At 42.1% G+C, this 23,419-nt stretch overlaps 1 protein-coding gene across 2 annotated transcripts; it reads left to right on the forward strand.

Annotated features, from left to right (window-relative positions):
• Positions 1–6,457: 6,457 nt before the first annotated feature.
• On the forward strand, positions 6,458–22,501 carry SGCB (sarcoglycan beta). Of its 2 annotated transcripts, XR_014796445.1 has the most exons (7): positions 6,458–6,523; positions 11,365–11,574; positions 13,276–13,461; positions 14,450–14,641; positions 15,213–15,344; positions 19,420–21,409; positions 21,460–22,501. XR_014796445.1 is itself a non-coding variant. In XM_084900121.1 (6 exons), the coding sequence occupies exons 1-6, from the start codon at positions 6,491–6,493 to the stop codon at positions 19,621–19,623; spliced, it is 957 nt and encodes a 318-aa protein (XP_084756247.1). In that variant the 5' UTR covers positions 6,458–6,490; the 3' UTR covers positions 19,624–22,501. The 2 variants fall into 2 exon arrangements, 1 of the variants encoding a protein (XP_084756247.1); XM_084900121.1 differs by having other exon boundaries at positions 19,420–22,501.
• The last annotated feature ends 918 nt before the right edge of the window (positions 22,502–23,419 follow it).

Consider the following 23,419-nt stretch of genomic DNA (forward strand, 5'->3'; position numbering starts at 1 on the left):
ATATTTTTAAAAAAAGAATATGCTACCTGATATTACTTATCTCTACAGTGCTCTAGCCACACTAGTTTCAACCCGCTTAAGGTCTGTAGCAATTTTGTACTTCTTGATTTCCTTAGAACTCTGGAGTGTGGTGGTGCATAGTAGAAACTTTTTATTAATAACTAAGAAGCATAACCTGGCCCGTGTGGCTCAGTGGTTGATGTTCAACCTATGAACCAGGAAGTCACAGTTCAATTCCTGGTCAGGGCACAAGCCCAGGTTGTGTGCTTGATCCCCATTGTGGGACGTGCAGGAGGCAGTGGATCAATTGCTCTCTCTCATCATGGAAGCTTCTATCTCTTCCTCTCCCTTCCCCTCTGAAATCAATAAAAATATATCTTTAAAAATTAACTCTTTAAAAAAATAACAAAGAAGCATAGCACTCAGTGAGTCAAAACAAAGAAAATGTTTTAATTAATATTCATAATTTACCCCCACTACTTCCAAAAAAGGATCTGAAATGGTTTACAGTAAAAAACTTGTAGAAAATATCATTGTTATTTTTTAATGGAAAAGCAAAATGGAACATCGATTGAACTCAAACAACCAGGATGCCATGGTTTGAGTCCAGGTCAGGGGCACATGCCAGGGTTGCTGGCTCAAGCACGCAGGAGGCAGCTGATTAATGATTTTCTCTCATTACTGATGTTTCTATCTCTCCCTCTCCCTTCCTCTCTGAAATCAATAAAAATATATTTTTTAAAAAGCAAATATGCCTCAAATATAAGCCTATATGGTAAGATTGAGCTGTATTTTACATTTATTTCTGAGCTCTGTGGAAGCCAAAGCAGAAAAGAAAATGAGAGTTATGAATGGTGACTTTTAAAATATAGATATCAGTTCTTTGAATGTAAATTCATTTTCTAAAGTATGTTTATTCTTTTTCAAAGAGTCTAGAACAACAAAGATGAAGGTCTCTTTAACAACCCCCTACCTTAAAAGAAAATATAGGAACAGTCCTCATGTGATTGTTTCTTGCAGTCACCTTCCATCGATGCCAAAGGGGTAATACTGGGACATATGTCATCATTCTGGAGAAATGGGCTGTGCGTAGATAATTAAAAAGGAATCCAAAGATGAAAGATATTTTTGAAAGGCATTGGGGGTCATAGGAGCTTCAGCTAAAAGGAACTGAAGACTCCTCCTTGGCCAAGGACCCGTGCTTTTATTCAACACAATTTATCCTAAGGCAAGGTGGAAATATGCACTTCAAAGGGTGAGGTAACAAAGGGTACAGAAGCATTACCAGTTTGGGGAACAGCCTACAGCTGTTCAGGTGTTTGGCCCACAGGAGGCAATAAAATGCCCTGAGCTGTCTGGCAGCAGACAATGATCCTATTCAGGTTTTGGGGAAGTGCCGTTTAGCCAGTTCCAACAGGTAAACTACTATGTGGCCTTGTTGAGCCACCCAAGTCCCATCAACCTTTTGATGGAACTCTTGTAATTACTACATGCTGGAATTGGTTCTTGGCATCAGCACCCCTAATCCCCATTTTGCTCAAGGGTCAACTGTAGTTCTTTCTCCAGTGGGTGGGTTTTTAAAAACATGTTTCCCTTCCAGTGTGACAGAGAACAAGGACCAAAGGAAGCTGGTAAACTGAGGACCTCGAACTGTCAGGTGACAGAACACTGAGTGGGCACATTAGTGCTTTGCCACCTACAAGGAGACGCTATGCCTTAGCATACCACCAGGAAACACTGACTCTAAAGGAAACTTCATGCAGGCAGGGCCCTGACCCAAAGGAACAAGCTCCTAACGCAGGCAGCTGAGGGCCACGGGTGGCACGGCACACACAGAAGAGAATCGGGGGCGCCTGGAAAAGCATCCGGGCCAGAGCAGAACAGGTTATTCTTTAGCTACACCGTCCTGAGTGGAAAGAACGGGACATCTGATAAGAATCCCATCATCGATCTCTGTGGCTTATTGCCTATATTCATGATCGGTATAGCATGAAACTACATACATAGCTCTCACATCACCGAGTGATTCTGTTAATCTTTCATTGGCTTCTTAAAATCCCAAATTAAAAATGTCTCCTGCTGACCAATGAAAGGTAAAATTCAGAGTGGATGGAAATTAAGGACATTCAGAAGCTTATTCCATCCAGATGTTCCATGCATTATTGCATTCTCTAGAACAAACGGTTTCTGGCTGGGTGAGAGAATTATGATGCCATAGAACACCAACTGGCTATTACATTTGTTTTCTTCAAACTCAAAGGGATTGTGACGTCAGATACAAAAGAGCCAATCATCTCCCTCCTTTCTTCTTTCCTTCCTCCCTCCCTCTCCCCTTTTTTAAATTTAGTGTATCAAACTATGTAGAGGGTCTCTAGAACATATCAGCTGCTCTGCTGAAGGTAATAAAGCTAACTAAGCCTCTTCCTTTTCATCAAGAAGCTCACAAGCTGATATCGGAGGCAGAGAAATGAGTACAGTATCCTGCGATAACTGCAACAGTATTAACATTTCTGAAAGATAAGGACAGGAAACCCGCAAAGATGAGAGTGATGAGCTCTGAGGGGTTGGGGAGTTAGGAAGATTTTTGTCAGTTTGAGCTGGGTGTAAATTGATTTAAAGTGCAGCTATGGAAAAATACCTTGTTTGTTTCTTAGAGGTTAGGTTATTCCAGAGAATAAATTGTACTCAAGAAAGATGCTCAACTTTTGATGATTAGCTAATGCTCTCAAAATCAAGGCTTGACTCGAACTGAACCGTGAACCAAAAACTGAAACAAAGGGCAAGATTTGCTCAATCTGAACCTTAACCAGTATGTTTAGAAACTACAAACCCTGGCATTGAAGAAATGTCACAACTACAAGAGACCTTAGAACTCATTTAGTCCATTTTTAAAATTATGCAAATACAGAAAAATGAAGCTCAGAGTGATTAAAGTGTTATGTGAAGTCATGAAAACCCTATAGGCATGTAATTTGTCACATTCAACTATGGTTGTGTGAGAGATACACAACCATAGTTGAATGTGACAAATTATGTGAGGTAAATATAAAATCCCATGGCAACACTGACTCTCCCCTTACCTCCTCCTCCATCCCCCTGAAGATCAGGGAAAGCTACAGAAGCCAGCTCTGGAAGGATGGAGATGGGTTCCCCAGGAAAAGAAGAGAACATGGAACTGGATGGGCAGCAGCAAAGAGACATGAAATCGCACGGGGAAGCAGGGAATGGTGAATGCTAGCTCTGTGGGATCACAGAGTCAGAGAAAAGACTGGAAAGACAGTTCTGAGTTCAGCTACAATGAGTCATATATCAGGCTCACTGGCTGGTGTGGCTCAGGGTTAAGTGTCAACCTATGAACGTCCTGGTCAGATTGCAGGCTCAACCCCCAGGGTGGGGTGTGCAGAAGACAGCCAGTCAATGATTTCCTCTCATCACTGATGTTCTCTCTCCCTTTCCCTTCCTCTCTAAAGTCAATATTTTTTTTAAAAAAAGAGATTTATTTTTTAGGCAGTAGGGGAAGCAGCAAAGGACTGTAAATAGATAAACAGTATGTTCTGGTACCTCTATCATATCCTGTTGGAGGTCCTAGGGGCTAACTCTGGAGGGGCCGGGACTGGCCCAGAAGCACACAGGAGACACAGAGATGAGAGTGAATGGGGTTCTTCTCTGGGGTGATGCCTGGTGAGCATTAGAGTGGACACATGTCGGAAACACTCAGGTATTAGTAATATTTTTTTTACACAATAGCAGAAAATCAGCCCAATATTCATCCATCAAAGTTACTAAGTATGTATTATCTGCGTGTCTCCAAATGTGTTCAGGATTTGGAGCAACCAAAATAGGAACACATTGCCTCTGCTTTGTAATGAGTTTACAGTTCCCTTGGGAGCAAACCATACGTGCATGTGTGAAAGGTAAAATAATATCAGATTGTGTTTTATTAAGTATCAAATGGAGGTCACAAGCAGGTGAAAAGAGAGAGCAACAATGACTGGCTGTTACTGTCAGGAGGAGGTGGAACAGATGAGGTTAGTCCTTAAAGATGAATGAAATTTGGGAAAGGATAAATCCAAGACAAGACAGACGGGCAAGTACGTAATTGTCAGTGTAGTAGCATACGTGTGACAACACAGACATGCTTGGGGATCCCAGGCAGGGGCACAGGAATCAGAAATGTGTGATGACGAGACAGATGCAGGAAGGCTTTCCAGAAGACGTGTTCCAGGAGCTGTTTTAGTGGACAAATAAGAGGATAGCTAGATGAAAAAGAGAAATACCCACGTTTGCAAAGGCACAGAGACATTAACGACTTGACGTGTCCAGGCAAATAAATGGGAATGGCAATCGCTGCATGCGGCTGGAGTAAAGAATAAGTTGTGGCCGAAACCTGTTTGGCTCAGTGGATGGAGCATCGGCCTGTGGACTGAAAGGTCCCGGGTTCTATTCAGGTCAAGGGCATGTACCTTGGTTGCGGGCACATCCCCAACAGGGGGTGTGCAGGAGGCAGCTGATAGATGTTTCTCTCTCATCAATGTTTCTGACTCTGTATCCCTCTCCCTTCCTCTCTGTAAAAAAATCAATAAAATATGTGTGTTTAAAAAAAAAAAAAATGAGTTGTAGAAGGGGCAGGAAAGGAGGCCAGAATGAAGTATATGGAAACCAGGGTAAAGGACCTTATGGGCTAATCTAAGGGGAGTCATTTTTATCACAAATGGTCCTGGAGGGTTTTAAAGCGTCAGGGTGAGGAGTGACGTGATCTGCTTTGTATTTTAGGAAGAGCACAGCAGAAATAGTATAGGGTGAGTCTGAGGAGTCTGGCTGGATGGTGGTGCCATTCACTAAGGGAATTCACAAAGAGCAGATGTGGAGGGGGGGGGGGAGGGTGCGGGGGAGAGATTCTGAGTCCAATTTGTAGACGTGTTGAGCTGGAAGTGTGCATTCATTTCTTAAGGGCTGCTTGTAACAAGTGACCACCAACTCGAAGGCTTCAGACAACAGAGAGACAGTCTCTCACAGATCTGGAAGCTAGAAACCAGCAGAGTAAGTTCCTCTGGAAGCTCTGAGGGAGAATCTGCTCTGTGCCTCCCTCCCAGCTCCCGGTGACAGTCTTCCCGTCCCTGGCCCTGTAGACACATCACCCCAACCTCTGCCTCTCTCCACCTCATCCTCGCCTGTGTGTGTGTCTCTGTCCTCCCCTCCGGTTTTAAGGGCACCCGTCATTAGTTTAGAGCCCACCAAAATCCAGAGTGATCTTATCTTGAGATCCCTGACTTAATTACATATGCAAAGACCCTGTTACCAAATATCATCCCATTTACCTGTTCCATGAATTCTGACTTGTCTATATCTTTGGGGAGTTACTATTCTAACCCACTACAAAGTGAATGAGGGGCTAACTGTCTTCATAACCTGATTAGTACTGTCACCTTGGTTTGCACTTCTAAATGCTGATAATATGCCACAGGCAAAGAGAAATGCAGAGGGAAAGACTCTTATATGGTAGAGAGAGCCAAGACTTTAGTCAGGTGGACCCAGGTTCAACCCTGGCTCTTTATTCTTTGAACACCTGGTTAGCTGTTTAACCTCTAAGAGTCTTGATTTCTAAAGAGTAAAACCTCTAAGAGTAAAATGCGGGAATTATGACCTGTCTCAATAGACTGTTGGGAGAAATAAAGAGGAATTGCCAGGTACAAAGTCATCTCTAAATATATGCGGTTTTTTTTAAGCTTGAAGGCAATCCATTACGAAATGACCACATGATCCAAAGTTGGGGGAGAGAGGGAAGAGCTTATTAGAGGTTCCCTGGGCAACAGGTTATCTATTTAAACTTCCCAGCCATCCTATGATGTGAAGTAGGCAAAACAGTGAAATAACGGCTCCAGACATCAGGAAGCAAAACTGACTAGTTCCAAGAGAAATAAAGGTTTTGCCAGTTAGTGTCTGGTGCTTCCTGCTGCGTCGGGCAGCCCTAGCGCCCAAAGTTGCTTAGGAGAAGTGGTTTCAGCCACCTGAGGAACAGCTTTTGCAATGCCACAGGGGGGAAAGCATCCGACTTTGCAGGCCTCCACAGTTTGGCAGCATCCCTGAAGTGATCGCCTTCCCTAAGGACTCTGCTAAAGTTTCCATGATTTTAGTGGCGATTTGTGACCTCCGGTCCCCACTCCATCTCCGCCCGCGTGTCCTTTGGAAAGCGCCCCTTTCCAGCCCAGCCCGAGGGGAGACCCGGCGGCGAAGCGCAAGGAGCAGGTCCCCCGGGGACGGCACCGGCCCGGCGCGCTGGGCCCGGAGGGGCGGGGAGCGGCGGCGGCGTGCCTTTGGGGACCATCCAGAGGCCCCAGGGCGCGGGGAATCCCCACGCGCGGCGGGGGCCGGGGCGGCGGAGCGCGCTGACCGCCCCGCGGGCGCCCCCCTAACACCCCCCCCCCCGTCCCCAGGGCGCATGCGCAGCTCCGGGGCGCGGGGGTGCGGGGGAGGCGGCGGCGGCGGGAAGATGGCGGCAGCGGCGGCGGCGGCGGCCGAGCAGGTCTGAGACCCCCGCCGCGGCCAGAGGGCCGGAGGGGCCGGGGCGCCCGGATCCCGGCGGCGGGGCCGCCGTAGGGCTGGGGGGCGGGGGCCGGCGCGGGCGGGAAGGCGGGGCCGGCGGGCGGGGCGGGGAGGGGCGGGCCGGGAGGAGCTGTCCGCTGCCGGCTGCTGGCGGAGGCAGCGGGACCCGGGGGCTCCCGAGCCCCGGGGGCGAGCAGGCTGCCCGCGGCCCGCGGGGCTGCCCTCGGCGGCGGGAGAGGCCGGAGGCCGCGGCCGCCGGGAGCCCGGCCAGGACGGGCGGCTCAGGGCCGGCGAAGATGCGGTAAAAATAGCCCCAGCGCCGCGCCTGCCGCCCGACGGCGGCCGGAGGGCGGCAGCTGCTGCCCCATAGGACCTGCGGGCGCCGGCTGCGCCTCCCGCTTCGGGTCTTGGAGCTTTAGTCACCCGCGTAGAACTGCCTCCTGACCGGTGTTTCTTTTCTTTTTCTAATGCTTTATCTAGTATTTCTTGATCTGCATGGTAAACTGGGAACTTAGAATAGCTCCGAAGGCTATTTCTCCCCAAAAGCAAGATATACATATGAAACGGTGTGTGTAAATTGTATTATACAGGGTGTCCAAAAATATATGTATACACGTTTTGAATAATTATTAATTACAATGTTAAATGTAATTAATAATTATTAATTACAATATTAAATGTAATTAATAATTATTAATTACAAAGTTTAAAAGAGAGAAACATTAATTGAGCTGTCAGCTGTTAAGTGTGTATACATTTTTTGGGGACAACCGGTATATAGGGTGATTTCTTACAACAAAAATCATTTTCATGGTCACTTTTTCTTTTCGTTAACTATTTCCTTTTAGGGAAAGAAAAAAAAAAAAAAACTATGATGTGATAAGGTGTTTTTTAAGTCCCATTCTTAAACGGTGTTTAAAAAATAAATACGAATCAAGTAATCAACATTCTGTTTCCAGAAAACCTTTTTTCTTTTCTTTTTTTTTTTTTTTCTTTTTCTGGAAAGATTTTTGTAGGTAATTAACTGCTTCTAGGGACCTAATAAATATAAGTCACCAGAAGAGGCGTTCTGAGGAATATAAAATACTGAAGACATGAAATCTGCTTCTAGGAGCTTAAAGTCAAATTGCTTAGTACTGTGGTCGGCAAACTGCGGCTCTCGAGCCACATGCGGCTCTTTGGCCCCTTGAGTGTGGCTCTTCCACAAAATACCACCGCCTGGGCGAGTCTGTTTTGAAGAAGTGGCATTAGAAGAAGCTTAAGTTTAAAAAATTTGGCTCTCAGAAGAAATTTCAATCGTTGTACTGCTGATATTTGGCTCTGTTGACTAATGAGTTTGCCAACCACTGGCCTAGTAGGTGCAGAACAGCCAGCCAAAGGCAATAGGCAGGTCCCTCTAACCATGTAGCAGGTCCTACCCGGGAGTCGTCGTCGTAGACCCCACCTTGTCCCATTCACATCCAGTCACTCGCCAGGTCCTGTCAGTTCTACCTTCGAACACCTCGGCCCAGTCTCTGTCACCTCCAGTGCCACAGCTCAGTGAGCCCTCATTTGGGCTGTTTGAGAAACCTGCTGTGGGTATCTGCAACTCTAAGCTCTTCCAGTCCAGTTCAGCACTTGCTGGGTTGATTTTGCTTTAATGCAAATCTGATTTATCATTAACTTGTTTTAAATTTTTGGTAGTTCCCCGTCACCTTATGGATAAAGTGCATCGTTCTTGGCATGGTACTTTATGCCCATTGATTTACTGGCCTCTAACCACATCGCTCACCTCTTTTTTTTTTTTTTTTTTTGCCACATTTCTGTACTTATCCTCTTCATCACCCACTTAAAGCTACCAAAACTAGTCTGCCCAGAGATGATCTGAACTCACAATCTCCATCCTGCTCCTTCTGCCTAGAACACCTTTCTCTGCACTTTTCCCTGGCGAACTCCTGTATGTCCTTCAAGATTCAACTGAACCCTGACCGGTTTGGCTCAGTGGATAGAGCATTGGCCTGTGGACTCAAGAGTTCCAGGTTTGATTACAATCAAGGACATTACTTTGGTTGGGGGCACATCCCCAGTAGGGGGTATGCAGGAGGCAGCTGATCGATGTTTCTCTCTCATTGATGTTATAACTATCCCTCTCCCTTCTTCTCTGTAAAAAAAAAACAACAAAAACAAACAAAAAAAACTAATAAAACATATTTTTTAAAAGATTCAACTGAAACCTCAAGTGTCTTAAAAACCTTCAACTGACCCCCTGCTTGCTGAGTAGAATTTCATCCTTCTTGTGTACCCCTGTAGTGCCCTGCGCATTGCTCCACTTGCCTTGTTGAACTGCAATTGTTAGTGACCTTGACTATCTACTCTACTTGACTGTAAGTTCATGGAGGGTAGGTGCTATGTCTTGCTCATCTTGCTGGTCTGAGCATCTGGCAGATAGTCACTCTTCAGTAAATGTTAAATGCATGCGGTGAATGTAATCATGTACATGAATTAGCAGAGAAGGCTAAATAATGCATCCCAGCAGGGATACATTTTGCCCTGCCTCTCTTTTATGTAGACCATCATTCAAACGCTGACGAGGACTGAAATTGCCCACCTGTCAGCACTGTCACAGGTGTCTGAAAATTAGAAGAAAGCACACACTCCCTTAAGGTAGTTAACCACCTTCAGGAAAAAACTACCAACATGCATGTTCAAGGCCAAGATGTCTGCTGTGTCAGTGCACACTCATAGATGTTGCACCACATGCAGATATACAACCTACACAGCTGTATCAGCATTCTGTTTTGTGATAAAAAATCTGTTCAGTAGATTGAATTATATTCTTTTGAGCCTTCCTTACTGCTTTGTGGAGTTTAATCACATTACTCTCAGTGATTATTCCTGTCTTATTGCATCAGCCCCCAACCAGCCTGCTACTACTCCTGACACATGATAAGATTCCAGATGGCCTTGCCTGGAACATCAATGGGGAAAAGAATGATTTCCTTTAGTGATGTGAAGCATTTCAGTGAAGTCGAGTCCACCCTTAAGACTGTTCTTTTCTCCCGTACTCGGTATCACTTCCTTCCCTGCCTCCACGGGGTCTTGTTTCCCACGTTACCCTGCTCTTCTCAGACGTCTGCCTCTCTTGACATCTTCCCCTCTGCCGTCAAATAGACAAGTGCTCCCCCAGATTGGGGAGGGGAAAGGTATTAACAAGAACAACAGGAGAAACACAATTTTCCTCGGACAGCACATAATTCTTTAGGTATAATTTTTCTTTCCTCTCTTCTTCTGGGTTTGAAAATGGATGTAAACATACTGGCTTTTCGAGACTATTCACTCCTTACCCGTTTGCTATACAGAGTTCATCTTTGAAGGTTGTGGAGGGACTTCCTGACAAAGCAAATTCAGCAACTGTACATCCTGGGTTTTCTTGACATTTTCTGTATTTCTTACTTTCCATTGTTCCTGCACGCTTAAAGTCTCCCAGCTCTTTGTTCTCTTCTCTGTATACTATTTTTTCCACAATGAACTGATGTGTCTCATAGATTTAACTTACCTCGAGGCCGAGAACTCTCAAATCTGTATCTCTAGTCCTAACATTGCATTTGAGGCATGTGGTTATTTTTCATTGAATTCAAATGCAACATCTGTGGAATCGCCTCCCTCCTTCATTCCACACATTTAACTAGTCACCATTTAGTAAGCATGAGATTCTTTTTTTTTAACCTGACTACAAATTCAGTTAACTTTTCTCTCAAAGTATATTTTTACCTATCTTTTTTCATTCCACTTTAGGCCTTCATTACCACAAACCTCTATTCCTCAACATCTCCCAACAGCCTGCTTCCTGGTAGTGGTATTTACTAACTCTCCTACAAACACCATCGCATTTAGCATCCTGAAACATGTCATTCATGCTCAAAAACTTCTAATAACTCCCAGTTAAACAGCATAAAGACTAGAGTGTGTACCCAGCAGTCCAACAACTTTCACCGCCTGCCCTACTTTTCCCACTTTATTCTCCCTGAATTGCCAGATCTGACCCACCCACTCCATCTGGTTTCCCTGACAACTCCAAGCCATCGCCTCCTCCCATTCCACTCCACTTTTGGTCTCGGGTACTCTTGATATTCTTAAAAATCACTGAAGGTCTCAGAGAGCTTTTTGTCTACGTGTGTTATATCCATTGATATTTACCGTATTAGGAAAACTGGGGGGAAATTTCAACACAGGAATACACAATGCACAATTTCATTAGCTTTTGGACCAATGATGTCATCCCATATAATCACGGAGCCTATGGAAAATTCCTCTGTGCATTCACGAGAGGTGAATAAAAAAGGAAAAACAACATCTTAGTGTTATTTTAAAAATGGTTTTCAGCCTCCAGACCCCTCCAGGACTCCCCAGCTCCTTCTTTGAAGACTGCTGGTCTAGGGTAATGTTAGCGTTAGCCCAGTTTTGGCTTTGATAAATAACAAAGTCGTCAACCTTTCCAAATTCTTTTCATATAAACGAAAACATATATAATTTAAAGTAATTATGAATCATTAATTAAAAGATTACCCACTGTAGAATGTATATATGTCAACTCTTCCTCCAAATGAGCTTCACTAGAAGTAGGACTATTCAAAGCAGAGAGTGGAAATGTGTTGTCAGATAGTCACACCTGCCACCCCTCTCAGCATAATAATGTCCTTTCTTGGACTCCGGAACTCAGTGTGATTTGAAGTTTATTAGGGGAAACATATCACTGACCAAGTTAGCTTTCTTTGGTTATGAATATGCACTTAATAAATAAATACATCAAGAGCTGTTCCAACGTGCTGTGCTTTGTTTTAGCAAAGTTCCAATGGTCCCGTGAAGAAGTCCATGCGTGAGAAGGCCGTTGAGAGGAGGAATGTCAATAAAGAGCACAACAGTAACTTCAAAGCCGGATATATCCCGATTGATGAAGATCGGCTCCATAAGACGGGCCTGAGAGGGAGAAAGGGCAACCTGGCCATCTGTGTGATTATCCTCTTGTTCATCCTGGCCGTCATCAACTTAATTGTGAGCATTCTTTTTTTCTTTTCCGTGGGGATTCTGCTCTGTTTTTCAGTGAAATAATGGACTTTGTTTCCGTAAGTTCTTTCAGGATCCCCTTACTTTCTATTCCCCTACACGTATTTTATCTCTTATTGAGTTTTAATGAATATATCTGTAATAATGAAAGAGTAATATGCTAATTAGACCAGACGTCCTTCCAGAACTTTTTATGGACTTTTTGCAGCCTCACTGTTAAATATGAACACTGAACCTCCAGGGATCAGTATTTTTTTTTTTAATTTTATAATTGAAAAGTGTTAGAGACCAAAACTATTCAAACCATGGGAAAATGAGGAATTCAAGGAGATGGAGAAAGTGCAATGAATGACAAAAACTTAAATAAAAAAAACTAAAATATCTTCAGAGAAATGAGAAGATATTGCATCCATGGAACAAGAATAACATGCCATTAAAAAGGAGCAATTAAAGAATAAGGACAACTCATAGATATGGGTGAGTGGGTAGGTAGGTAGATAGTGATAGAGATAGAGATAGAGATAGAGATAGAGATAGAGATAGAGATAGAGAGAGAGAGAGAGAGAGAGAGAGAGAGAGACTGGAAGATAAAGAAAAGGAACTCTTCCAGAAATTTCAACAAAATTGAAGAATTAATCCAGGATATGTATTATTCTGTTAATAGGAGTTAATATCTTCAGAAAGAGAAGAGGAAACACACTGGGGAGAATGTTCTCAAATAAATTAACCCAGAAAAGTTTCTAGAATGGATTGAAAAGTACCATTCTGGGTCCAGCATAACACATAGAAAAGACTCACACCAAAGCCATCACTTTGAAACTGAAGAAAACCAGGAAACTGGGTATCCACGGGAGAAAGACAAAAGGGAGTTCCAGAATGAAATGAAGGGCAAGTTCATGCTTACAGCTGTGCAGCAGGCCCAGAGGTGACAGTCCAGACTGGAGCAAGAAGATAGGGGTTCCAGATAGATTTCCTGAGAGAGGGGAAAAAAGAACTTGTAAATTCTCTGGGAGGCTTGGACTCCTAGAACATTCTATTGAGAGACATTTGACAGAAATATTGGAGGGTTTGGAAAGATTTAGTCAGATTTTCAAAGAAACTAAGCAAAAGAAGGGAAGACAAGTATTAAACTCTGAGCGACACAAAGTACGAGAAAGGAATTGCAGCCATATATAGTATTTGACTTAGCAGTGAGAAATATTTATATGATCATAATACTGAAACTGCTAAACATGGATTTAACCAGAACTTGAGATTGAAGTTGGAGGAGAAGAAATATAAATGTGCTAACATTCTCACCTATTGAAATAGAATATCAATAGATAAAACCTAAACTTGATGAGAGAAGAAATAAGGCACAAATATTATGTTTAAATGTGAAGATAAATTCTAGACAAAATTGTTGAAAGTGGTTGTCCCATGGATGAGATATGGGAGGGGTAGAAGAAATAAACTGCTCTGTGTCTATCATAGACCTTTTAGTACTTTTTGACCATCAGCTATTTGCATATAATATCCTGATAGAAATTAAATGATTTTTTTATAAGTGAAAAACCAACTGATATGTTCATCTCACTGATGAAACTCTATTTAAGATGTTTTATCCTTTGGCAATGAACTTTTCTATTTGTTTTCCAAGTATGTTAGGTGTTTGCTTCCTGTTAGAAGCCGGCTTGCTTTCTGTTTTAGATAACCCTTGTTATCTGGTCTGTGATTCGCATTGGACCGAATGGCTGTGACAGCATGGAGTTTCATGAAAGTGGCCTGCTTCGATTTAAGCAAGTCTCCGACATGGGCGTCATCCACCCTCTTTACAAGAGCACAGTAGGAGGAAGGCGAAATGAAAATCTGGTCATCACTGGCAACAACCAGCCTGTAAGTTATCAGACTTAATTGAGGGACATGAGAGGAAAATTCATAAATATATTTAATACTATTGTTGGTCTTTAACCTATTAATGTTAAATGCTTTCTTAATGTTCTAGATTTTGTTCTGTTGTAGCAAATTCTGTGATAGATATAATTACTATAAGAATACATAGTTTACTCCTGTCTTCTCCATACAAGAAAACCATTCTTTAAAAAATGCACCTTTCCTGCTCAGCTAGTGTTGCTCAGTGATTGAGTATCAACCCATGAACTAGTAGGTAACTGATCGATTCCCTGGCAGGGCACATGCCCAGGTTGTGGGCTCAATCCCCAGTAGGGGGCATGCAGGAGGCAGCCAGTCAATGATTCTTTCTCACCACTGATGTTTCTATCCCTCTCTCCCTCTTCCTTCCTCTCTCTGAAATCAATGAAAGAACTTGTGGTGTGTTTTTTTTTTTAAGTACCTTTCTTGGTTAGGATACTCTCTACTTTCTGGGAGTTTAGACGAGACTATGCCAATCTAGTCAGTGGTAGCCATGCCAAGGGGCTGCTATAGCAAAGGTTCTTTAACCGCATAGAACCTCAATGTACTCTTACCTCCTCCTGTGCCCATCACAGGCTTAGACCCAAGTATTTGTGCAGCGCAGTATAAGCAAATAAATGCATAAGCCCTTGTTTTTGTGTTTGTTTTTGGTGTGTGTGTGTGTGTGTGTGTGTTTGGGGGGGTGAGATTATACTTTTTCTAAATTATTTCTGTTTATTTTTTTTCTTTTAATTGAATTTATTGGGGTGACTGGTTAACAAAATTATGCAGGTTTCAGGTGGGCAGTTCCACAACGTGTCATATGTACATTGTATGGTGTGTTCACCACCCCAAAAGTATCCCAAGTGGGGGGAGGGGGGACCGACAGACACAGTTAAAATATTTGAAATTAGTCTGTCATTATAGAGTTTCTTTATAATGTTCATGATGAATTTTGGATGTTTTTCTGAAGATTGTTTTTCAGCAAGGAACAACAAAGCTTAGTGTGGAAAAGAACAAAACTTCTATTACAAGTGACATTGGTATGCAGTTTTTCGATCCAAGGACTCAAAATATTTTATTCAGCACAGACTATGAAACTCATGAGTTTCATTTGCCAAGTGGAGTGAAAAGTTTGAATGTTCAAAAAGCATCTACTGAAAGGGTACGATTTATTTTCTTTGTTTTATTAATGGAAGGGAGTTACTGTCCAAAGCAGCGATTTTCAACCTTTTTCATCTCATGACACCCAAACTAATTACTAAAATTCTGGAGCACACCAAAAAATACGTTTTCTGCCGATTTGACCAAAAAATAGGTATAATTTTGATTCATTCCCATCAGACAGCTATTAATTGTGTTGGCTATAGTCATTTTTTTATTTTACAATATAAGAGAAAAGAGGTTAGTTCCCCTAGCTAAATAGTTGGGTATTGTTTTAAAGATTCATGTGACACACTGGTTGAAAATCGCTGGTCTAAAGGTATAAATTGTGAGGGGAGTTTTACTGTTTTATGTGGCATGAAAGAAATTCCAGAACAATGAAAAGGGTAAATTCTAGATTTGTTGTTACCTAGCTTATGTGATCATTATCAAGTCACCGCTTTACCTCAACATCTGTAAAACATGAATGAAAACACTTGCCTTTCATATTTCATGGTTAACTCTTTTCCTCTGTCTCTGATAATATTCACTTTAACTTAGTAGCTGTTTTCACTGCTTTTTTAAATTTTCAGATTACAAGCAATGCCACTAGTGATTTGAATATAAAAGTTGACGGACGTGCTATAGTGCGTGGAAACGAAGGAGTGTTCATCATGGGCAAGACCATTGAATTTCACACGGGCGGTGACATGGAGCTAAAAGCAGTGAGTATTTTTTAAGAATTTAAGAGAATTATAAGATTCTTGGGTATATATAAATACACATGTGGAATAGTGTACAATTATTAAAAATGGTAATGTAGTTGTATATTTTTTGACATGGAAAGATGTTCAAAATGGATTATGAAGTGAAAGTTATAAGGTAATTTGTGAAATGCCTCATTTTTACATTTCAAAACATGTATAATTATAAAATCTGCAAGGGGATGCCAAATGTCACTATAGTTAGCTATGGGTAGCAGGATAACAGATGACTTTTATTTTTATTTTATTTCTGCTTGCCTGTCATTTTCTTTTTAAAAAATGTATATGATGATACCTATATTATTTTAAAAGATAAAAACAAAAACCAAACAACACCAACAACAAAAACTTACAAAAGAGAATTCTGAAAGATCAAATTAAATATTTATTCTCTGAAGTTGGGTTTCTTTTAAAGATTTTTCATATCCCTTTCTGTGTTTTATATCCAGTGTCATGAAAATTAATTAGCAAACATATATAATGTTTTTTTTTATTTATACACTAGAGGCCCAGTGCACGAAATTTGTGTGTGGGGGGAGGGGTTTGTCCCTCAGCTCAGTCTGCACCCTTTCCAATCTGGGACCCCTTGAAGGATGTCCAACTGCCCATTTAGGCTCAATCCCAGTGGGCGTTTGGACATCCCTCTCACAATCCAGGACTGCTGGTTCCCAACCGCTCACCTACCTCTGCCTGATTGCCCCTAATCACTTCTGCCTACCAGCCTGATCACCCCCTAACCACTCCCCTGCAAGCCTGATCTACACCTAACTGCTCCCTGGCTGACTCAATTGCCCCTAACTGCCCCCCCCCCACACACAGGCCCAGGTTGCCCCCAACTGCCCTCCCCTGCTGGCGCAGTCACCCTTAATTGCCCTCCCATGCTGGCCTTGTCATCCATCCCTAACTGCCCTTCCCTGCAGGCCTGGTCCCCCCCAACTGCCCTCCCTTGCAGGCCTGCTCCCCCCAACTGCCCTCCCTGCTGGCTTGGTCTCCCCCAACTGCCTTCCTCTGCTGGCCCAGTCATTCCTAACTGCCCTCCCTGCTGGCCTGATCACCCATAACTGCCCTCTCCTGCAGGCCTGGCCCCCACAACTGCCCTTCTTTACTGGTCTGGTCTGCCCCAGCTGCCCTCCTCTGCCACCCTGATCGCCCCCAACTACCCTCCCTTACTAACCTGGTCACCCCTAACTGCCCACAACTGCCCTCCCCTGCATGCCATCTTGTGGCGGCCATCTTGTGTCTTGGAGTGATGGTCAACTTGCATATTACTTTTTTATTAGATAGGATCCATTATTCTAAGGGGAAAAGGTTTCCCTTTATTCTAGCTGTGGAAATATGAGATTTTCTTTGTGCTTTACAGATTATATCTGAATTTTAATAGGTAAATATTTTATAAGGGAGCAATAAGTCTGAAAATATTTTACCTGCTCACAATTCTGCTTAAAGCATATTTATTCAAAACTAGAGGCCTGGTGCAAGAATTCATGCACCAGTGGGGTCCCTCAGCCTGGCCTGCAGGATCGAGCCGAAACCAGCTCTCTGACAACCCCTGAGGGGTCCTGGATTGCGAGAGGGCACAGGCCAGGCTGAGGGACCCCACCAGTGCACTATCAATTGGGGCTAGGAGGGTTGCGGAAGGTTGGCCAGCGGGGAGGGACCAGGGGAGAGCTCCAGGGTGTGTCCGGCCAGACCCCAGCAGCAAGCCAACCTACCAGTCAGGCGTCTGCCTCCTGGTGGTCAGTGCATGTAATAATGAGTGGTTGAGTGGCCTTAGCACATCATTAGCATATTATGCTTTGATTGGTTGAATGAATGACCCGACACTTAGCATATTAGGCTTTTATTATATAGGATGTCTTTGGGCACCCGCTATATGATAATTAATTCAAGCTAATTAACTTTTTTTTTTAATCAAGCACTAAATGACAAAAGTGAACTTAAACCTAAGGACTTATAAAATAATTCTTTGTTTTATTTAAATTTAATCTCATAGTTCTTAGAAAAAATAAACTTTAAAAAATTAAGTTCTTTCACCTTCATAAACAGCTTTTTTATTACAATCTCTTAATAAAAAAGATGGACATAAAATGTGATTCTTGCCAAAAATTCAATAGCAATACAGGGTATTTTTTACATCCCTCTAAACAAATAGTATTGAAGAATGGTCACAGTGGGGCCATTGTTCTCTGCACTAAAAACTCAAAGAAGCAATAGGTGTGATAGATTTGTACCTAACCATTCGCAAGTGACTTAAGTCTTTTATTTTTTTCTACCTTGAAATTCTCCCTGTTTTTAATATGACAGTTATTAAAATAATTTGTAACATACATGCACACATATCTGTTTTTCCACAGTTAAAGAAATAAAGGCCAATATTGAAAAGATAATTAGCTTTATAATTTAGTTAATATTAGTGGTAAGTTTTAAGTGTATAGCTAATAATTAGAATTTTATAAAACGGCTTTTAAAAAATAACTGCACTAGCAATTTAAAGGAAATAAAATTAAATGACCACACGATGGCAGCATTGGAACAAAATTGGGCTATCTTTAGTCCATATACTATCACTTCCTGATCAATGAGCCATTTTCATTACTTCATATCCAACTTTCTCTCATTGCTTTAAATACCTTCTATAAGTGGATGATTTTCAAATTCCTGCTTTAATCTTTCCTTTGAACTAAGATTCACATATCCAACTACTTTCTCTACTTGGCATTTCAAACACAGCAAGACTAAAGTCTTGATATCTTCCCTCCCTCCCCAAACATGTATTTCTTTCAGGGTTCCCAAGTGGTACCTGTCAGTCCATCAGCAAAGCCTTCAGGCTGCGCCACCACCACCACCAGTTTCACAGCCTCCTACGGGACCCTGCCTCCTCTTTCGCCCTGGAGTCAGTTCTCTGTACAGCAGCCAGAGTGATCCTTTTCAAAAGATCACACCACTGCCCTTTTCAGAACCCTACCAATGGCTTCCCATCTAGTTCAGAATTAGATCCAAAGTCCATCCCTCGGCCTTACAGTGTGGCCCCTGGTTATTTCTTTGACTCATCTCTTACCGATGTGGCCCTCAGTCTCCGCTTCAGCCACACTGGCCGCCTACTTGTTCCTGAGCCCCAGGCACATCTCCTGGGCTCCTTCGGTGTATCACATCCTCTGCCTGGAGCGCCCTTCCCCATTAACACGGGCTCACTCCTTCACACGACCCAGTTCCCTTTGGACTTTGGCCTCATCAGAGAGGCCTTCCCCAACCACCTGTGCAGAGTGGAACCCTGCCTGGTCACTCTGTCTCTGCGCACCCTGGCTGACTTTCCTCAGATGCTGTCCTATTAGCTTTCCCTCTTCATGTGCTTATTGTCCATCCCTCCCCATTTAAATGCTGCAGGAAAACTTGGACTTTGCCTGTTGGCTGCTGTATCCCCAGCACCTAGAATAGTGTCTAACACAGAGTAGACATTTAGTAATTACTTGAATGAATGAAAAGAAGAAAAGGAAACAGAGAGCAAAGAAGGGAGACAGAAAGGGCCTATGATACAAGAAAGTTCCTGGAACTGAGGAAGAGCCCTCCAGGCAGTTCCTTGGAGTGCCCTGGTGTTCAAGAGTACACGGCTTGAATCTTCATCCGTGTGATGCAAAAACAGTGGAAATTAAAGTTAATTTTCTCCAGGAGAAAATTCTTATCATCCTCAGAAACTTACCAAGCAGTAACGGAAAACTCTCTCAGGAAGTAAACAAAATGGTCCGAGACCTTATCAACATCAGCCTCGTCATGCACTTAGGAATTCTGATGTGATTTTAACTAGTAGTTGAGAAGTAAATTGTGTAACAGGTGTGTTGGTATACGTTGTAAACGATTAGTAAGAGGTCACTGGTTGAATCTTGACTTTAGTTTTGGTTTCTTTGTTGTCGTTTTGGTCATGACTTCCCTCTTTCTTGCTGCCTTCTTTACTTGTTAACGTTCCAGTTAAGTTTTGTTTATTAAACTTGTTGTGTGAAGGTAAGTAGGTAAACGGGTCTTGTTATTGTTCTCCTCCTAGGAAAACAGCATCATCCTCAATGGGTCCGTGATGGTCAGCACCACGCGCCTGCCTGCGTCCTCCAGCGGGGACCAGTTCGGTGCCGGGGAGTGGGTGCGCTACAAGCTGTGCATGTGCGCCGACGGGACTCTCTTCAGAGTGCAAGTGACGGGCCCCAACATGGGCTGCCAGGTCTCAGACCACCCCTGTGGGAGCACTCACTAGAAGAGCCCGCGAGGTCCTCACCATGTTCAGATCTTGGCCTGACTTTTTTTTAAGAGTATGCATGCAATTATGTTTTTACAGAGTTTGTGATACTGGTAATTATTTTATCTGCAGAGCACTACTGTATCTATTATGCAATCTCCACATTTAAAACAGTCTCAGAGAGCCTAAATTTAATACACCTTTCATTAAGTTGCACTGATCTTCAAGTTAACGTTTTCTAAAATAATTATCAGAAGTGAATAAAATCCACAATTTTTAAAAGTGTTTTTAAAACTTCACTATTCCTTGTCTAAAAGATGAAGGGCTGAAGAACTGTTAGATTCAATGTAAGTAAGCTTTTGGTAACTAGTGGGCAGAGACCCCCTTGAGATGTTTAAAAGGTGCACTGTCAGTAAAGGTTACATGCTCTCTTCTGGCTTCTGAGAGGCAGGACAGGTTTTTCGTGCATTAACTTTCAGCCACATTCTCACTGCACATATGTGAGGCAGTAAGAGACCATGGTCCCTTAGTTTGCACTAGAAAGAAAATACTCTGTAATAGGATGTTTACTTGTTAAATATTAATAAATATTAACTGTTCACCATGTGGTAGAAATTGAAATACCATCCTAGCTTTAATTTTAGATGACAGTTGTCATTCACTAAGCTTCTTATACACCCTAAGCATTGTCTAGGCGTTGCGTGTGTGCTCCCTCTAATTCTCACGCGAGCTCCATCAATGGACATTATTGTCCCAGTTTTTACCATTAGGAAACTGAGGATCAGAAGGTGAAGAAACTTGCCTGATCTCACAGTCACTGATTGGTAAGAAAATAGCAGAGTTGGGATTCAAACCTAGATACACTTGCATCCAAATACCTTGTTATTTTCACTTACTGCATTGGTTTTAATTATTTAAAACTCTACAAAGATGAACAAGGACAAATTCAGACTTACAGATAAAAATCAAATCAACTTTAGACAGTAAACTTTAAAAAAATAAATCAAGCAGGTATACTTAATCTGGTTAAAAAAAAACAGTCAGCCTAGTGTTTTGTTTTGTTTTTTAAAAAAAGGCCAATCCTTTCAGATTTTAAACTCTCCTAAGCTAGTTCCAAATGCCAAATTGGCTGGTTATGGGTTACCCAGTTTCCGGACTGGTGGGCATGCGCACCGGAGCACCTGAACATGTCCGCTAAACACTTCCACCCTCAGCCCCTGGTGCAGTGCAGCAAGAAGTGCAAGTCCTGCTGTCCTGCAGTGGCCGGTAGGCTCACCCAGTGTGCACCGTATGATTACTACCCCTTTTCATGTGTGCCACGCCTTGGAGAACAGTGGGAGGCACTGGGCTAAGGGTGCAGTGCAGAAAATAATACATGTCAGTTTTAAGTATGAGAATTGATCTCTGTTCTAACATCACCATCCCACTGTAACGATTTTCAACCCTCAAGTCAGTGATTTTTAATGTATTTTCTATTCAACTTGAAAGGCACTCTCTGGTATTATTAAGACATGCACAGTATCAGGGACAGAGACTTTGAGGTAGTGTGCTGTAAGGAGGCAGTAGTGATAAATTGTTGGCCCCGGCCTGCATTCTGGCATGGGCACTTTGAGCTGTGCAGATAGGAGAATCAATACAAAAACAATTTGCATTCAGTGTGTTACAGTTCTTGACAGAACAACCAAATGCCTTAGAGATTATGAGTAGTGTACTAACGTATACGAAAATAGAAACTGACTTGCTATACAATACTGAGTGCAGTTTTTAGATGAAGAAGAAAGAGAATGAAATTTTTGACCTCTGGGTATAATAGTTGCAGTGATATTCAGACACTACTTTAATATATTCAAATAGTATCTGAATATCACTGCAACTATTATTAACATCTGAATGATATTCAAGAAAAAAAATCATTGAAATTTTCATTTAGATGCTTAGTATATTTTTAAGTTTTACATTCATCACTTGTCTGCTCTATTTAGATTTGTTTTGAATATTTCTTTAAATATTTTTTACAAAAACTACAAAACACTTAACAATGTTTTATTTATTGAATATAATTCATGAAATCTATTTTTGCTCCTCTTTGAGAAATACTTCTGTTTTTGATACATCTCCATTGAGTGCTTTTGACACTAGAGGATATTTTGATATTTTACAGAACTGATCCTTAAGGTAACAGGTATAGTGTTTGAGGACACTTTGAAGGTCGTCCTTGCCTTTTCACTAAAGTGTAGAGTGGAAGGTTCACAGAGAGCAGATCAAGAACAAACCATCCTTTTTACCTGTGACCTACTTTGCATAACAGTAAAGCTTCAGCTACCCATTCTCACCACCAGATGGTATTTTTCTATAAACTGAAATGTTAACGTTCCTCCTCCTACCAGCTGTTCCTCCCCCACGCTGAGCGCTAGCAGCAGGCTGGGGGAGGTGGCTAGTGCAGTTCTTCAGAGGTGGATTGCAGGGGTCAGGGGGACACATGGCATAAAAGCAAGATACTTTAGAGCAGGTAGGAAAATACAAAAGGACAAAGGTGGGGACTGCCCATGTATGTTCTGTAATACTTAAAATATACTTATTTGTATTCTTTTCATTGTAAAACAATACTTGTGTAATAACTTTGATGATAAAATAACTTCGGCAGTTCTACCTTGTTTTGAATGAGTTTTCTTAAGTGGGTAAGGATGTTCTGGTGCTAAACGTGACATAAAGGAGACCATTGATATGCTGATAACTTTAGCAATCTTTTTTAAAGTGCCACGGGCGCAAAGATGACAAGTTATGCCAAACAAAAATAAACCTATCCATCTGATTCAGATTGCTAACTTGGAATTTCAGTTCAGTTTGTAACAACTATTAATGACCTCTGTTTACAATAAAGATTCTGTCAACTGTTGGCTGTTTATTTTTTAATGGTTAAAATATTATCAGGTTTCCATATGACTGTACACACATGATGGGTTTAAATACAGCTTGAGAGTGGAGCTCTGTCAGTATCTGTGTAATCTCTGATCCTCGAGCTCAGAGTAGAAGCTGTGCAGCTTGGATAGTCTACCCCCCTCTGCGCATTCCCTCAGTGTCCCAGGGGCATGTGCTGTGCTGTGGCAAGGGGCCAGGCCTTGTGACGAAAGGGTGAAGGTTTGCCACGGGGCAGGCTCCATGGGCAGATGGGTGGAGCCTCAGAGGCTCAGGTCTAAAATTCCCACCTGGCTTGATCCAGGTAGAGACCCATCTGGAAACTACCTGAAGATCAGAAGGTATGGCCCAGAAACAGTGCTGCTGTTGTGTGTTTTTAACTTCTCTTCCTTTTGTATAAGAATGAACTCTTTCCTTTCTACTTTGTTTTTTTTTTTTTTTTTTACTGCCCTCCCTTATCTCTCTCGATCTCTGACACCCATACACACCCAGTAGTTCTGCTTCCTCATACTTTAGCTTGAATATGTCCATTTAATGATTTATATTTTGTCAAGTTACTTATCATTTCTTCAGAAAATTTTTCTAGAGTTCTCAGGGGTTCTTTACCGAATATGTATAAGCTTACTAGTATATGTGTAGTACATATCATTTTTCTTTACATATTAATAACTTTCACTTTAGGACATAAGATTACCATTACCTAGCTGTTTTGAACTCCAATCTATTAGTCAATGTATAGACCTCTTTAACTTAGAAAGAACCAGATCCATGAAAATCTTTAATTTATCTCCCCTTAAGTATTTTTTAACCAAATGTTTCTGCTCAATATTGGAAAGTAGCATGCCTGTGAATTACTATATTTTTTTATTGCTGATATTGCATTAGTTTGGTATACAGT

This window comes from Pipistrellus hanaki, assembly GCF_964339955.1.
Source record: "Pipistrellus hanaki genome assembly, chromosome: 1".
Lineage (NCBI taxonomy): Eukaryota > Metazoa > Chordata > Mammalia > Chiroptera > Vespertilionidae > Pipistrellus > Pipistrellus hanaki.